Source organism: Photinus pyralis, unplaced genomic scaffold (assembly GCF_008802855.1).
Source record: "Photinus pyralis isolate 1611_PpyrPB1 unplaced genomic scaffold, Ppyr1.3 Ppyr1.4_LG7, whole genome shotgun sequence".
NCBI classification, from domain to species: Eukaryota; Metazoa; Arthropoda; class Insecta; order Coleoptera; family Lampyridae; genus Photinus; species Photinus pyralis.
In genome coordinates, this window is record NW_022170738.1 from 29,863,310 (window position 1) to 29,882,803 (window position 19,494).

General features: G+C 36.0%; 1 protein-coding gene across 1 annotated transcript in view; it reads left to right on the plus strand.

Annotated features, from left to right (window-relative positions):
• LOC116176162 (synapsin-like) overlaps window positions 1–19,494 on the plus strand; it is a 39,631-nt gene that overhangs the window by 11,203 nt on the left and 8,934 nt on the right. The window contains exon 3 of the mRNA XM_031494639.1: window positions 14,371–14,823. Within this exon, the coding sequence (XP_031350499.1) occupies window positions 14,371–14,823 (453 nt within the window). The remainder of the gene's footprint in view (window positions 1–14,370; window positions 14,824–19,494) is intronic.

Consider the following 19,494-nt stretch of genomic DNA (forward strand, 5'->3'; position numbering starts at 1 on the left):
ATCGAAATTCCCAAAATGTCGGACTCCCATGTCGCTGACCCGGCAGAATCGAATACGATATACCTCGTGATCCTACGAAGCTCTGGATAGGACACATAGGAAATTATTTTGTAAATTACAGTTGTAACTGGGAATTAGTTTATAATTTACAGTTGTAATTGGGAATTATACTAATTTACAGTTGTAACTGGGAATTAATTTATAATTTACAGTTGTAATTGTCAATTACACTAATTTACAGTTGTAACTGGAAATTATACTAATTTACAGTTGTAACTGGGAATTATCCTTGACAGTTACAACGGTAAATTAGTTTAATTCCCAGTTACAACTGTAAATTAGTGTAATTCCCAATTACAACTGTAAATTATAAACTAATTCCTAGTTACAACTGTAAATTAGTATAATTCCCAGTTACAACTGTAAATTAGTATAATTCCCAGTTACAACTGTAAATTAGCATAATTCCCAGTTACAACTGTAAATTAGTGTAATTCCCAATTACAACTGTAAATTATAAACTAATTCCCAGTTACAACTGTAAATTAGTATAGTTCCCAGTTACAACTGTAATTTACAAAATAATTTCCTATGTGTCCTATCCAGAGCTTCGTATGATCCAGTACTATTCATTTTGATCTGTGCGAAATCAACTCAGTATACGTGCCGATTGCCGCCCCATGGAGCTCCAAAGATACCCGCCTCTATCTGTGCCGCGTTTGATCAAATGTATATGCGCTTTTTTGTTGCATGTTTCATTCTGTGGGAGTCCGTAGCTATTTAAGCTGAAAAAACTAATAATCTGGTTGACATTTAAGTTTCAGAAGCTTCTTTTTCTCCTTAGAATCCGTTAGACTGCAACTATAAAATCCGCATTTCATAAGAACGTTTAGCTATTTTTCCAATACAATACACTACTTAAGATACTTAATTAGAAATAGATAAATGAAAAACACGTTCATTCAACCTGAAAATAAATTCGGTAATCTATCAGATAGAAATGAGAATGTATTTCACTTTCATTAAACAGCAAGTTCATATAAAAATGGAACCAATAAACAACCTTGAAACATCTCCAAAGGAAAACCGCTTTTTGGGTCCTCTGGAGGAAATATTTATTTTGGTCCCTTCCCTCGCCCAATTTTTTAATTTGTGAAAGAGGTTTGTACAAAATGTCTAATTTCCATTTCCATTGAATTTCTATTTTCCTGTACAAAATGTACAAAGCCAAAAACAATGTAACACATCGCCCGTCATGGCGCTTACGGTGTGAATCTCCACGTGCGCATTAAAAATTCACGAATACTTCTAATGTAAGCAATTCACACACTGTACGCACACTTCAAGAGCCACCTTCTGGTATAAACAAGCGAGGACGTATCGATTTAATCGCATAGAACAAAATAAAACCGATTCTATTATTTAATCCACTTTTGTTCTCGAAGCATTCAATTGGGAAGGCACAAATAACTTCATGCACAAAATAGGACTATACAAATGAGTTGAAATTATGTAAATTTTACTGCAACAAACACAAATTAATGTAAGGAAGTCTTTGCGTAATTTGTATATAGAACTAATTAATGTAGAATTTCGGCTCAAAACTATGCGCAAAGTTCCTTCCAACACTGAGCCGAGATGAATTTTATTACGGTACGTAGTTCGCGGAACGCTATAAAGAAGACATACGGTTTAAAAATTCCATAACGCTGTTTTTCTGAATAAAGGTTCAAGAGGGCGGATTTTGGCAAACTTATGTAATCATCCATCTAAAAGTTTTTTTCAAAATAAACCAATATATCTCACCAATGGACTATGTATTATACTGTAAAAAAGCTCCTTCAATGTTTTCCGTTGACGTATGGGCGTCTGTGCCTTTAATAAAAAGGAGCTCACTGTTTATGATCGCAGTTAAGCTCCACGTGTAAATAACGGCAAGGCACTCGTTCATAATGTTTTAACACTTTTACATCCACTCAGTAATCGCTTTTCCTGTTTAGAATCATTTTCCTTCTTGAGAGTATTCTAATTATTTTTAGAACCTCAATGATAAAAAATATCAATCTTTCCTCGTCGCTTTTCCCAATTTTTATGCGTGTACAATGTGTATACGAAAATAGATGGTAAAGGAAAGCAAAATTAACATTGTTGAGCAACATACTGAAGGTTCCAAATGGATCGTTTGGCAATTACGCCTCCATTAGTCCCAAAACCTGGGTAGAGCTTGTGGCCATATCTAGCTTTTTGAGTATTCTTTGTCTGATGTAAAATTATTTCTATTATTTTCTTCTCAAAACCGAGATAACAATTTTAGAATTAAATCGCGATTGAACTAACGATACTTCTAAATCTTTAAACGTAAATTTACGATAATCAAAACTGAATAATTTGAATGACCTTCAATTCACCTTTTATGAACACGCTTGTCTCGTTCCCACTTTAATATTTCGTAAAAGGTGCGCATTAACCTTATCACACGTACTAATCGTTATACAAAAATACCTAATAATAATAATCCTAAACACACCTGCAAATGTTATACAATTTAAATGTCTTATCAAATTAAATAAAGCCATTATTCTCCGCGTCTATATAGCCTAATTATTCTAATGAAAGACTAAACTATCTGCGGTGTGACCAGTTCTTGTCTAAAACATAAATAATTTTTACACAACAAAAATTATGGATACTACCATAACCTCTCCTTTCTTTACAAAATTTACAAAATAATTTTATTTTAAATTTCAACGTCTACTCTCATTTCCCCAAAGTTGTGATTATTATAATCTATTTTCTTACTATTATTTTCAGCAATCATTCTCAAACTCGTATTCATTTCTTTAGTTGAAATCACTACAATACCACAATTTTTTTTAAATCAGATGGGGCATACCCGAAACCCTATTCAAAGACGTGCCGCCCATCTTTGTAACTCTTATGGTTGCTGAGAAAAAAATTAAAAAGAAATCCAAATTTCACCACTTCTTTGGGGGTGGCTCCCAAACGAAACGCTTTGGACCATCGGTTTATTTGGAAAAAGTGCTTGTCTTGATCTCATCTATCGCCCTATTTTTTTTACATACGGTCATGTAACACCCTGTATAGTGCCAGAACAGTGTCTCCGCCTGCGCTAAAGTTAAAGAACATCAACTAGGCATTGTTCTGCTCCGCCATCGGCTACTATTAATTTAGAATGAAAAAGTGCAGATAAAAATCCAAGACAAAGCATTCTGCATACTAAACGAAAAAATTGAAGGGGCTCCCCTGCTCGTATTGCTTACGCACTGTCCAGAAGTGGGCAGGAGATGAGAAAGGAACTGATACGGCAAAGAATCGGAGCGTATTAGGCGTTTTCTCCACGGTATAAACGCTCCATCAAATTATACAGCGCCACGCCAGACTAGATAATTTTCTCGGTCATTAATACATAAATAAATTCGTAATAAAATAATACATAGCATACCCACCTGTACATTCCAACAAAAAACATGATGTTTTAGATAACGGTACACAAAACAATGCATTGGAGCACGCCAAGCTTCAAACAGATAATAAAATCTAATACAGAATGTAAATAGTTTCATTAGCAAAACACGGAACCAAGTGGTTTAATGAGGATCTCAAATATCAACGTGAAGAGTTACAATTCTTAAAGCAATTACATATGCAATACACAACCTGTACAAGAAACAAAAAACATTTTACAAAAATGAGATAAAATCTGCTAAGATACGTGCAAATAAATAATATTAAATAATTCTACAAACAAAACTAAAGCTATTTGGAACGTTATAAATGTACACCGACAAACTAAGAACCCAAAAGTCAGTACAAACTTATCAGCCAACGATTTTAATATATGTATACTTCACAAACATTACGAAACACACCAGCCAAACTACGGTTGTATTGGACGCCCAGCAGGGTCAAGAAGTCGCTCCGATACACAACTTCGAACTAGAGGCAGTATCCCAAATTTTAGTTCGAGATTTGATTGCTTCCCTCAAAAATAGTTCATCTAGAGATGTCTATGGCATGTCATCTAAACTATTAAAAACCAATATAAATACACTTGTGGGTCCCTTAACAACTATGATAAACATCATAATACATAATTAATTCGTGAATTTTTCCAGACATGTTAAAAGTGGCTTTGGTTATACCGGTGCATAAAAATGGAGACATCAACGAGGTACAAAACTATAGACCCATATCTATCCTACCAGTCATTTCTAAAATAATTGAAAAAGTTATTTATCTCCAGATAAGATAAGTAAACATTTCGAAGCAAATACCTTATTTTGCAATTTACAATTTGGGTTTAGGAAAAACAGAAGCACAGCGGATGCGTTGAACTATTTTATAGATCGTACATTAGAACCCTTTGAAAAGGGAGAACATTCCGTGGCCACTTTCTTAGACTTATCAAAAGCCTTTGATCGAGTATCCCACGACATCTTGTTGAAGAAGTTGAAGAATACTTACAACTTCAATGACTCCAGCATTGCACTCATTCGATCATATCTCAAAAACAGAATGCAGCATGTTTCCTTCAACAACAGCATATCTGATCGACTTCGAATACGAAATGGTGTACCGCAGGGTTCTATACCGGACCTCTGTTATTTCTTATATACGCAAATGATCTACCGAAAAATCTTCACCTAGATATGGGCTATGTTCTATATGCTGACGACACTACTGCAGTATTTTGCTCAAATCGAGACTTAAGCGTTGCCACCAATCGAGCACAAACCGCAGTCAGTGCCATAAAGCAGTGGTGTACGTCAAATGAACTACTCTTGAACGAACAAAAATCGGAAAACGTACTTAATATTTTCCTTAAAGCCTCTCAATACTGAGTCTTCCTTAAAGCAAGTAAAGTTTCTTGGTTGCATACTAGATAGTCATTTGACATATAAACCGCACTGTAACTGGATCACAAGCCTAATGAATCGATCGATTTTTCTCCTTCGGCGCTTAGTGCAATACACCTCAAAAATTGTGCTCATGAATGCTTACTACGCCCTAATCCACAGCATTATGATACGGAATTTTAATTTGGGGTCACTCATCATCTTAGTCACACGTATTCAAGATGAAGCGTCGTGCTGTTCGAGTAATTGCCGGACTAGGATAGGTATCGGGACGACTGTCGAGATGCCTTCAAGGCTCTGCATATATTAACCTTTCCTGGAATGTATATCATTGAAAGTGAAAAGCACATACAAGAATACCGACAACAATCCGACTACCATACTCATAATACTAGATACAAGGAAGATGACAAGATGTTAGAATCAATTTTTGCAGATTGAAAAAATCACAAAATGGGCAAAAATATCAGTCCCAACTCTTGTACAACAAATTTCCAACGACAATTAGAGCAATACCCCCGAAGAATTTCAGGAATACAATCAAGTCGTTTTTAACAGACTCGGCGGTATATAGTCACGACGAATTTGTAACTGCTGTTGGTGGGCTAAACAATTTTTTGTGATGTTTGTTCTATATGTTTTTTCTGTTTGTTCTGTTTATTTTAAAGATTAGTTATTTATAGACACATAAATATTTATTTACATGACATGTTATTAAATCTGAAAATGGTTTTATCATTAATTTGACAATTGTAAGTACTCATGAGTCATGTACACTAACAAATATACCATCAAAAAGTTCTACCCTGCATGGTATACTAATGAAAAGTCTCATGGAAATGAATTGGTTTGGGAGGGGGAGGGGATGAAATTGGGTGACGGATGACGGATTAGTGTCACTAGATCTGTTTAAAATTCGATTGTTATAAAATTATGGCCAACTACTAAAAAGAAAATCCGAAAAAAATAGTGTCAATTCAATAAAATGGGAATAAGTCAGAAACTGATAACAATAGGAACATGTATTGTCAAAATATGCCCATTTCGATTCTTTATCTCATGCAATAGTAAGAAAATGGTCATTCCATTAAAAAAAACTGAGTTTTTAGTCTTTGAAGTTTCTTAAATTTGGATCCCTATAGGTGCGGTTGTAAGCAACTTAACTTTTTTTAAGTACACTAAAAGAAAGCCGTATTCATTCTCTATGCACTGATAAAAATGGGTTGCCATGACTACAACTGTTAATCAATTATCAAGATACTGTCTGCATCTGCCATTTTTTTTTCTTAAAGTCAAAATAACTCATAAACCATAAATGGCAAGAACTGAAATGTCACGTAGAATCCAAAAATGCAATAAAAAATAGGGGTTGCCATTTAAAATAACAAAGTTACTAGCTACCTCTGGTATTTCCGGAAGTGCGACCATTTTGAAAATATTTTACATCGATTCGGGCCCTCAGAGTAACTTCCAAGTACAAATTTTCAAAAACCTATACCCATTTTACTTTCCCAGAAACGTTTAACTAAAGCTCCCAAAAAAACACCCTGTATATAGTAATAAAGATACGTGGTCATGTGTATAGGGTGTTCCAAATTGTTTGTTTTAGATGTTTTTGGGGGGATATTTTGAGCAAACTTTGGTGCTGTATCTCCGCTGTATCTTAAAAATGAAGCAGGCTATGGAAAATATGAAAATACGACTATTTTTACATAACATTTATTTTTATAACGGGCGGTCCATCTAATGTTTGGAATTTGAACTCCCGATTATTTGATTTCCAAAACGTCAAAAGTCATTCGGGAAGGCACAAATATTTAGTAAAAACTCTGACCTTTACAAAATTGGACACTATACGCTTGAAGAAAGTTGGGAAATATATATTAAAAATTTATTTCCAAAGTGGTGAGTCTTCTTCTCAAACGGGAAAAATCTGAAAAAAAAATTGGCAAAAAAAGCTGCGATTTGCCACCATTGGACTATTACCTATCTTTGGGAAGCGATGAAAGATAAACGTTACGCCAACAATCCAGGAACAATTCAAAACCTTAAAACCGAGGTTCAAGCTTCTATTGCTGAGATAAGGCCCGAAACAATCGAAAAGGTACTAAAAAATTGGGTGAATCGAATGCCAAGTCAGTCGTGTTGGTCATTTGACCGAAATTATTTTTCATAAATAAATATCACGAACCAACCTTTTAAATAAATGTTTAACTACAGTTGGAAAATATTGAGCCGTCTTCTTTTTATAGCAAAATGAAATTCCAATTTTTAAATGGGCACCCTTTTACTTTTTTGATAGTCCCAGAAATAACTGAGTTATAAAGCAAAAACATTTTATTGCATTTTTTGACTTTTGCAATTTGGGGCACCCTGTTTTCATTGTACCTACCAAGCTGTTAATTTGCGAATGGGAGACGAGGGAGGGGGGGATTTATGAGGGCGAAATTTTGGTTAGTATGAGTGTTAGCTATTCCGCCACTGGTCCTCCTAAAACATTTAATGTAATAGGAACACAACACATTTCTCACTTATATTTGAAATCGACTATTACTAACAAAATACCACAGATTTAATTAAATCTGTGAACATACTACCTACGCAAATTTCAAATTCTATATCATCGATTTCAATAAGACCACAACTTCGTCATCAACTTAATTTTGTTGGCCACAATCAATAGCGACAGTTGTGAGTAAAAATACATCTGGCGGAAATTCTCCCCTGAGATATCGTTCTTGTAATATAATTTTCTTCAGAAATCCTTTCCAGACCAATATTCAACAAACACAGCAAATCATTTTGTTTGAGCATGAGTACTATCAATGCATGCAATTAAATTCAAATTCGACAATGTAAAACAGTAAGTAAAGAACAAAATAATTTTCAAATTCGGTAATACGAGGGAGTGCAATACAAAATGCCTGAAAGCAATTAACAAAATGTTTAAAGTTTGAAACGCCGGTAGTGAAGTCGGCAATTTGCGTTTTATGTCAGATGCGCGTTGGTAGCACGGACTTTGTGTCCCCTCGGTAATGTAATACAAAAGGGACTACGAAAGAGGAATTCCTAATGTACAAAATGCAACGACGACGAGACTGGAAATGCGATGAACTCTCTCGCTCGAAACTCGGTTAGTCGTCAAAAGAACGTTCATTTGAATTCCGCCATTAATTGAAACGATTACATTATCTAACCAAATGTAAAAATCGCTAATGTGCGTGTCAGGCTCCTTAAGTCGACGTTGTCGAAAAAGGGGCGGTTTAGTGTAATGAGACTTTTACTACCTACGTTCGAGTGCTACGCTGGCTCAATTTCGTTTTATTAGACACAAAGGGATAAATCACCGCAAGGTGGGAGTATTATCGTCATGGGAGTGCTTACAGAGATACAACAATGCTGTTTATTTGGGAGGCTTCTATAAAATGGAAGTTTTTACGTATAAAACAGAAAACTAGGTGTACCGGCATTAGACCATTATTTGTTTGCGTAAGAGCTCAGGCTCCTAGTGTATACCTATTACTGTCAACACTAATAAATTCATTTGCAATCATTTACATCAAACGGAATTATGACACACCCTATATGCTTAATAAGACTGATAGTTTACCCTTGCGTTCGTTGCGTTTTGACTTAAGACTTTTTAAAGTGTTTTTATAGTTCTCAGAGAAAGAGATTACTGAACATTTATTGCTCTTGCTTCACTATGACTCTCAACGTTTATGTTATGTGGAAAACTCGGTAATGACCGTCTAAAACCCAATGTGGTATTTACGGCTATAGTAGTCTAGACTGTACCATCAATTTTGTATTTTTCTTGACCCTATTTATCTTTAACAAACATGGATCGAGTGTTACGTTGTTACGTTGATTGCGTCAATTCTGAAGTGCTCTGGATTGACATGAATATACAACAGACCGACGCCGACGTCCGAAAAAACGGCGCCGGTACGCTACACAACCACCTATTTAAAACTGTTCTCTCTGTATTTGGGAAACCTACTGCAGTAGTGCATATCCATTGCAAAAACAAGCACTTCTTCTTGGCAGAATGGTATGTGTATTTTACAATCCAGTTAGAAGCAGTAGACGCGTACTAAACTTCTCCATCCATTCGCCACACCACTGACTATTCGTCTGTAGCACAGTAAACAATCTAGATGAGATTTGTACGTATTTTCAGGAACATTGTATACTGCGGTACAGAGGCCAAGCCGTCTGTACCGTGGTAAACAATGTATTTACGCGCCCGGGGGCCCGAAATTTGTAACACCCTATATAGATATATCTTCCACTTTTCCATTTTTTTATCGTCTACATATATGTACGTGGTCGTCGTTGTTACTTAATGATATATAAGTTTTAGAATGTAAAACATCGACAAGGGTGCGAGTATATACAATGTGAAGTGCCTATTGCCAAGTTTGTTATTGTTGCAGATAGGCAGTTGGTTAAATTAGAAAATGTGATGTATTTTTCCCACGATTGCAATGGTGGAATCAGAGAAGGAATATAGTAGCATATTGCGTTATTCAATAAAGTAACTTTTTAAATGGAACGCCTTGTATATTTTGGAAGAAGATGACTCGTGGGTATTGCCGCGTAACACAAAGTATTGAAACGATGCATTGTCATCGAAAGCACGCTAAATGTCGAATCTGCATATTGAAGCACGTCCACGTCCAGAGAAAGAGAGGAGTTAAATAAGGAAAATAAAGTTTCAAAGAAATATTACCATACATAAGAAAGTTGGCTATGAGCCGTCTGTGCAGCTACCGTGCAGCCCACATAATTTTTACCATGTGCGAAATGTTTATCTTTACTAGACGCGTCTGTGGTTAAAATTTCAAAGAAATATCTCCATAAATATGAAGGTTGGCATTGAGTAGTCTGCGCAAAATATGGAGTTAAATGAAACTGATCGAAATGGGCAAATATAGACCATAACACCTATCAATTAGCGAAAACCCGAAGTCTCTAGGTGGCCCAGGGCCCGAGATCTCGATGGAACGGACGGACGGACGGACGGACAGACGGAAACACGAGCACAAAAGCTTTACCTCAACTTCGTTGTGTTACGCTAAACATGTAAACGCCCGATGGATTACACAAAAGAAGAAATAGATGGAACTATGCTGGAAGGTTTAAAATGATTTAACATTAGCTACTCTGGTTCTAATAATAAAGGAGGAATAAAAGTTGGTTTTATCTTTCATGGTATTCTAATTAAAGGTCTCAACAAAACTGTTTTCTACCAACTAAAGCCCTTCTTTCTTACCTTTTATCAAAATAGGGGGTGGAGCTTAGAACTGGTTTATCCCTAATAGTATTCTAATGAAAGGTATCGACGAAATTGAAACATCTGGACTAGGATCTTTAAGTGCGAATACGTCGAGAACGGACTGTCGGAAGTTGTTACTCACAAAACAAATGAATTAAAACTATTATTATTAAACAAGTTGTAAATCAGCATAATGCATGATTAAAGCGCATTTTTGGTAATGCAGGTCAGTATTTTATTAGCGAAGTTTAAAATTATCGATCTCACGAGTCATTTTGGCTGCGTTAAATAATTAATTTTATTTAATTTCAATTGACGGTACGTCTTCATTTTGTAAAACAAATCACAAAGTAAATAATAAGTTTTTATACTGGTAGCGCTATCTAACGGTAAAATTATAGCACCTCCGAAACCCATATCGAAATTATTTTCTTCAATTATCGATTTACTACACTATAGCAGAAAGCTTTTAGTGAAAATTTGAAGTCTCTAGCTATTGAATATACGAATATAATAGCGTATTTTTTTCAAAAATGCGCTAAAAACCTTCATTCCTTCTTTTGTTTAACTTTAAAGTATCGGCCGCCTGCGTTTTTGCTGATGGATAGGCGACAATGTTTTTACATGTTCCATAATTTTATACTTTTGCCGTTTATTAACGATCCTAGAGATCGTTAATAATTTTGTATTGCTGTCTGTCGTCTGTCTGTTGGTCTACCCGTCTGTTCCTTTGTCTGTCTGTCCCTGTATCTGTCCGTGTGAACGATAACTTTGTTTAGAAATGTCCTATCGCTTTTACATCTCCATTAGTTATTAACTGAATTGCATGAAATTCAATATGGGCATAGCTTTAACCATATAATACGCAATGCCAATAATTGAGTCGAATCGATCCAAAATTCACAGCGTCTTTTTCGCATCTCGACCATTTATAAACCGAATTGCAAACTTTTTTACTATAAAAGTATTTGAATGAAATTTGATACATAGGCACTTGGAATAAAGGAAAAGCAAACGCCAGTTTCAAAATTTGGTTCTGCGCATGCGCAGTGTCAACTTTTTTATTTATGGAAGCGTTTAAATGAAATTTGATAAATAGGTGCTTGGAATAAAGGAAAATCTAGCGCCAGTTGCAAAATTTTATTTTACGCATGCGCAGTGCCAACTTTTTTATCTATGGAAGCATTTAAGTGAAATTTGATACAAAGGAAAATATAACATTAGTTTCAAAATTTAGGTTTGCGCATGCGCAGTTCCAACTTTCTTATTTAGAAAAGCATTGAAATGAAATTCTTCTTAAAAACTGAAATTGAAGTAACCCGTCAAAAATGGATTGCCCATGTGCAACGCTCTCTTTCATATTTGTGGCCGGATTTTTACGATTTTAACAGAAGTTGCATCTTACAAATGGGAAATGAATGCAAGTGGAAATGCGCTTTATGTAAATCGTTTACGATTACTTTTTAACTTGTTGTTGATTTCAAACGCTTGGTAATTGTTGGTGATCTTCATCAGTCCACTTAATTTCAAAACAAGATATAGGTCGACCTTGAATTGTATTGCGAGAATATGACAGGCAACTAGATGCTGGTGTACTCGCACAGTTCAGAAAATTTTGACGACGTACATTTCAAAACTCTTCGTTCAAAAAACAGTGATAAGAACTCAAAGTTTTTGAGCGCAGCGGAACGTCACGGAGGGTCCAGTCCAAAGAAAAAATTATCCCTGCTTTTCTTCGAACACTACCTTTTATAAACAAGCGGCGAACCACTTCCACTTTTCTAGATTTTGGTACGGAAGGAAACTCAACGTACAGAGTGTAAAAATGTAAACACATCGGCCCGGTACGACTTAGGTAACCCGGCGAATGTATCGATCGGTAAATGAAATAGACGAGTGCGACATCAACGAAAAAAGAAGTTTTAAAAGAATCCTATAACCGGATGGATCGAGCGCAATTGTGAATCTAAACCATCCGGTGACACACAGTCACAGTCACAAACACACGTACAGGAGAATTTGGTATATATAAAGATTGTCTTATCACATAAACAAAATGTTATCAATTATGGTCTTATCCAGACCTATTTTACTTTAAACACATCTATCCATAATACATATAACTTCTAAAGAAAACAAATTCTACAAAAAGAAAACACCTTCAACTTTACCATTTTACAATGTTTCGTCAATGTACAAATAAAAGCAATAATTTCGCATTTTGATCTAATCATTGCCCACATTCAATTTAACAAAAACGAATCATCCATACCGTAATCACATAAAATAATCACGCAAACTGAAAGTATGCTTATCACCTCACCACCATATACAGGGTGTTCAATTTAAAAACGGTTACTTTTTTGAATATCCTGATAACTCCATGTGTAATTAAAGTATTACTATCGTGAAAAAACTTCATATTTTCTATTTTTACTTTAAACACGTTGTATAAAAAATTGTGTAATACCCCCGTATTTACACCAGGCTCTTTCACACTAAAAGTATTCATGTTCTCATTAACATATATGTATATACTTTTTCATGATCTATCGAAAGAAAGTTAAATCGTGATCGTTTCACTTCCGGTTTTACCGGATTTGGATAGCAACTTTCTTATTTTAATAGAACACTCTGTATTTTATTGCATTTTCGAAATCTCCATCAAAATATACATCGTTTGATACCACATCTCCGTATACTCAGCGTCAACAGTTTATAAGTCATGATTTTTGACATTTGACTGAGTTTTTTTGGCCCTGTGTACGAGAATACCTATCGGAAAAATTTCCTGGAAAATGGAAAATTTGTCCGATAGGTATTCTCGCACGATTAGGGCGTTGTGTGCGGGTGCACCATCCTGTTAAAACCAGTAACTTCAAACTTTTGTTTTTTTTGTGTCGTACATGTACATCGTTGTATACAGTATGTACTTTTTTTACGGGCATATATTCTGAAGTAATCGGAATTTTCTCGTTTTCTTTCTTTTACAGTATTCTTTTTACTCCTTTGAAGAATTTGAGGAGTTTTGTGATAATTGGGTGTAACTTTGTTGAAGTTTATGTTTGTTAGTTTCGTTTATGTCTGACTGTTTGTTTTACGAATTATATATGTCGTAGCCTTTTAGTGAAATCAGTCATTTCACGAAACGTCTAGTCATTTATATGAAACTGTGGAACAGTTTACTTTCCAAGACCAAGCGATTGGATTCCCTTCCCATTAGAGATCGATAAATGGTATCCTTATCGATCTAGAAGGGGAAGGGAAATTACCCCACACGTACAAATTTTCAGCGTTTCACTAAATGACTAGGCCTCGGACTAGACGTTTCGTGAAATGACTGATTTCACTAAAAGGCTACGACATATACATTGTTTTACCATGACAAGTGTAAGTGTACCAACACAACAGCACAAGAAATATTATTATTATTAACTATGATAACACTACTCTTTAATTGCGCAACTTTTCCCTAATTTTTGACGTATATTCTATAGTTTCCGTTTTTAGAAAGAATACCCGTGAAAATATCCATTGTTTCAATTGAAACCCATCCTTTATCATGTTGTTTTTTTCATACTATAAAACGACAATCCCTATACCGCACAAAATCCGTATTCATCACTCAACATTGCCATTCCACACCGGGATAACATATACGAAATACTCGTTTATCTTAGCTTCTATCTTCTTTCAGTCGAAAGCTAAGATGAATAACACAAAAAATGAATGAGTTTCCTATGCGTTTAGTAGAGCGTGTCGATTTTTTTTATCAAATCACAATAGAACCATTAAACAAAAAAACTCTACTAAAATACGTCTCTTACTAAAATTTTAAGGCGAAACTTACACATAGGTATCTAGGGATTTGGCACTAAAAGTTAGTTTTCAAAGCTTTTTAATTATTTCGTACGTAGGTAACTAATGTCAATAAAATAACGTTCGTCCATGTTGGTCTTTGGTATAGGTTTTTGGTCACTCTAAATCGGTCGCCTAAAATTCAATATCTTTGGTAATAAAATCCTTCGAGAATTAAAGTTTCAAACGAAAATGTACATTTCCAGCGACCTGCATAGGTCCTGTGAGAGTAAAACTTCAATATCGTTCTGATTAAATTGCTTGTAACGTTCGTTTTCTTTTCAGATTGAGTCTCAATATGTTTTTTGTCATTCCAATCGTTGGAAAATAGGTAACACTAATTGCTTGTTGCAGGCGCCTCCGCCCCCGCCCCCGCCACAAGCTCAGCCGAACACCGGAAATTCGGGAGATTTGTCCTTAAACCTGAGGCCGGGATCAAAGACAACAAGCGCACCAAGTAGTCCTGCAAAGTCGAGGGAGTCGCTCTTACAACGCGTTCAATCATTAACGGGACAAGCGAGAGATCAGGGAGCTTCCATATTAGGCGCCGCCGTTTCGAGCGCGAGCAGAGTAACGTCATCGGTAACAAGCACGAGACATTTAACTCTTCTCGTCATTGATGACCAGAACACTGATTGGTCTAAGTACTTCAGGGGTAGACGAATTGGCGAATACGATATACGCGTCGAGCAAGCTGAATTTAAAGAGATTACTGTAACGGCCACTGCGGATAGTGCGAGTGTATCGATGGCAGTTTTCAGGGGTGGAACAAGAGTCGGAAGATCGTTTAGGCCTGACTTTTTGTTGGTGAGTAGGTACTAACTTTTCCATTTACTAGTACTTTCTAGTACATTCAACTCTAAAACAGAGTCAGCAGATACTGATTGAAACAGGAGCATACCTATAGTTGAACAGAAAGTTTAGACGCGATGACATAGTTGTTCTAAATATAGACCTATCAATTTAGGAAATTGGATAACAATTGACTTAACACGAAAATAGAATGTGGTCTGTCGACCGAAGTTGTTCAGGAAATCAATTCGAACGACTGCTTACCGAATTACTGATGCGGTCTAATGGCATGTCCCTATATAATACACAGAATTAGACCTTTCGTAAAGTAATATCGATTAGCTCAGTAACAAACAATAACAGATTTATTCCATGTTTTACTATTCTGAACTAATATTTTAGATATATCTACGTTTGATGGCAGATACAAGGAAAAACAAATGAAAAGTTTGCATCCCCACTTTATGCTTGTGCTATTATTCGCGTTTCTTATGCCCCCATCTTTAACCCTCAGCTTGTAAAATGGAAAGGGACAGTTTGAAAAGAGGAATGGATTAGGGATTTACAAAATCTCTCAAGTGTCATCGAAAGCCTTTTTGGCACATTCTTAGCTCATTTTCCCAAAGCTATTGCCGTTGTCTAAAATTTGTCTGTATCTTTTCCCGCTTATAAGATTATTTTGTGTTGTATTTCGATCATATTTTATTTAACTTTTTAAGTAGACTGGGCTTTGAAATTGAATGGATGAATTTGCCCGTCACTATCCTATACTCTCTACCTCAAGCGTCCTTTTCATCGTACAGTCTTTGCTAGCACTCCCTTTTTTCTGTCGCTTATTGCCTTCTTGGTAAGTTGTCTGAATTCCTTGAGAGAAGGAATTGCATCTTGAAGGGGCCTTCCTTTTTCGCTCTGGTAACTATTCGCCTCCTTGCGACACACGTTCTGTGAAGCTCAGCTATTTCGATATTCCACCAGTAGACCACTCTACTTCTCCGCTTGCTCGCGGCCATGGTTGCTATTTACGGAGCAGTCGGCTGTTTTTAGTAGCGCAGCTACATGTTGAGAGTGCGTTCAAGCCGGGTATCCCACCTACTAGACCATTGTGGCAGACGTTAAATCGTGGTTAACATTTCATCCTTTTGAGGGGAAGGCGCATCTAAAAGACGCATACCTACCCACGACGAAGCATTTACTCTCTGTAAGCACTCTTGTCATTCACAAGTTTGTGACCACCTACTGGTTAACTGGCCTTTATTTGACCACCCATGGTCTGTTGCCCGGCTTCGATTTTGGGACGACTAGCTTTTTTCTCTGATGTGGTTCTGGCCACTAATAGCATACATTTTTACTAATTTTTTACTTAACAAAAACCGACACCTGACACCAGTTGTTATATCGTAAATTGAATACGTTAGTTATTGAAATGATTATTTATATAACATTTATGTTCCAATGGTTTTTAAATAGATGGACTTATAACAGTAACAATTAATATTTATCACTTACTTGCAGTCACATTTATATCACTTAAATTTAAATTAATTATTTATCACTTCCACCATTAAGACTGGCACTAAACACCCCAGTTTTCAGTAGCGGGATTCGAACACACCACCTCCATAACAGCAGTCGTACCTCGTACACGTTACCAGTGCTACGAACATCGGTCCTCGTTGAAAGAGACAATATAGCAAAATCACCGTCGAGCTGATCGACCGAAATTCGCTTTAATCCTATTGGCTGCAAATATATGTATGTATAACTAAACATGTTGAAACAAAAAGGATCAGTTGTGTATTTCCGTAACTTTTCTGGACTAGTTGACTTTATGCGAAAGAGTTCGAATTTATAGTTTATCAAATATCCACAACTAAAATAAGCCACAAGTCACACGGTAACGAAGCCTAGGATCTCGGCCATGGTTAAGAGATAAGATTTATGGCAGCGAAGAAACATCCGTAACTTTGTATGCGGACCGAGGTACGCAGGGCACTGTAATGTTCCTAGGGGGTCTATCAAGCCGGCACTGAAAACGTTGACTTGCCCTATACTTACCGATGGCAACTCTGGCAAAAAACTACAAGCAGAGCCATCTACCTTTCAAGTCGAAACGAGGGCGGCACTTTTGAATTTGGATGGCAGTCGGCTCGACCTGGATAGCACGAATGAACTCCTACGTTGTGTAATCAGTTCTTTTATGTGTTGGGACGTGAGACATAATCGGGAAGGGAATTAAATAAAAGACAGAACTTTTGAATGACAAGAACAAATAAATATATTACGCACACAACAAGACCATGCCAGGGAAACCTTCTACGGGACTAAAACAATACAGCAATAAAATGCAAGAGAAAATACACATAAATAAAACATCTAAAATTGTATGATATAATCAGATAATCACATCAAATGCAATGAAACAAGTTCATAAAAACAAAATACACAAGACATTATAAATGCAGTGGAAAACATGATAAATCAATTCAGTACAAAAACACATGAAAACACCTGTACGATCAATTGAGATAACACAACTCGTAAAATAAATAAATTGCATGTACATAGGAAACATGTAAATGGTGTGACTCTACTCCAGTCTTCCGTTAACATAATTTTATTTAATACGAAAAGTACATGTGAGAATGCCAATGGCCAATTGCAAGTATTCATGTGAAAATCGATTATTGCTCAAGCAGAACATATTTTAAATAGTGGACATGTTAATGAGAGAGTCCCTAAATATCTCGCATTGCTAAGATGAAGAACTGAGACGAGTAGGCAACAGATTCAGCGAAAGATCGAACTGTATTAGGTACCTACTCCACGGAGACAGTTCGTATAGCTAACGCACAAGAACTGCAGCGCGCCACGAATCAGAAAGTAACAGATACAGCGAACAATCAAACTGTATTAGGTACCTCCCTCACGGAATAGTTGCAGATCAATCGAACAGAGCAACATCACACTGATAATCAACTCCTCGTGAATACAGAAATAAATACTTAATTAAACAAAATAATGGCATAATCACCTGTACAGTATAACAAACAAACATGATTCATTTAACGGTACTCAAAACAAAGGTATGGAGTACGCCATGATTCAGATATCGTAGTTTCTGCAAAATCAGCAAAATGTAAATAATATCAAATTGTGGCAAGAAATACAATGATTAATAGCTAGTACAAGCAATAATAAAATGGTTACTACCTGTATATACACCTTCAAAGCACCACCACCAAAATAATCAAGAATAAAAACCGGGAACGCATGATGCCTTCCGTCGACCTCGTCGCCATCTCCTTCATTCTCCCCAAGCTTCATTACGAAAATCCCCTAGTATTCGGCATCTGCGCATAACGGTCGATTGGTTATATACAGAGCATATCATATTTTGTTTCAGATGTAAAGGTGTGTTGCCTAACCATAATGGTGGATTATCACAGCACACTTCGTGGTTCGGTGAAAGTACTCGGATACGCTCTTGTGAACATTTATTGGAAGAGAAAAGCTGCCTGTGTATGTAGAGTAAACGCGTCAATCCCACGACTGACTGGCGCCTCAAGCTTTCGCACGCATTTAGAAAATCAGAGCCGTATTCAGGTACCGTTCGCCCACAAACAAAATTAAGAAAATTTCGAATGATATAAAATCAGTTTACGATCTCCCGTTATGTTGTGCTGATTATGTGGGCCACGGTTGTAGATACACTTTATATTAGTTGCAGAAGGTGACATAATAGCGATAGGTAGCTTCGCAGCTTCTATGGGCACCTAATGGTCTGTCGTAGGCACATCTAACAGTGGCACGAGTAAGTAAAAGCCTCTTAGCACTGCATAAACGAATAATACTAGAGGCGTATTTTCTACAAAAACCATCTGGATAATATCAGGAAATTTAATTGATAAGCATGGGATCTAGGAACACAGGTAACGTTCCGCAGCTTTCGTTAGCTATCATATTCTGAATCTCCTTTTGAGTCTTGAGATTCAGCTATGTCACTTTTGATAAATCTGACGCCGCCTGCGAAGGAATTGCGCTTTTATTAAACAACATGTGTTTTTTCATAACACGTACAATATGAGATTCAAAATAGAGTTGATAAATACAAATAGAGCATGTGTAAGTACCTATAAATATTGAACTTTCATATTAATGGCTTTTATTGATTAATATTTACTATTCCACCTTCTGTTACAAATTACCCACACGGTAATTTAATTACACGCACAACATCATTAAATGGTTACGGACCCCATTTGAATTTGGTATACGGACTATCAGCAGGAAAACGTAAAACCATCAACAAAAGGCCATTATTAATTGCCAAACGGTTGTAAACTTCAGTTTTAGTGTCCACCATACCTACCGCTTTCCACGATAAAAGTTGTGAGAAGGGTTGCGTGGCAAGCTCATAACAATTTCATTCGACATCAAGGCGTCTACGACAATATACTATTTAATTGCCCTCTATAAAAGCCTAAATATACTTATTTTTATTATTGAATGAATTTGGATGATATGTACGTAATGTATGGAAAGCAATCATTTTTAACTACACATAATTTTATACGTTTTATATATATATGATTGGTTTGTGACTTCCATTCAAATTATTCCTTCAAAAGAGACTTTCATTTCCATTCACGGCTTATTATTATTCTAAAAGTGTTTCAGGCAACATGA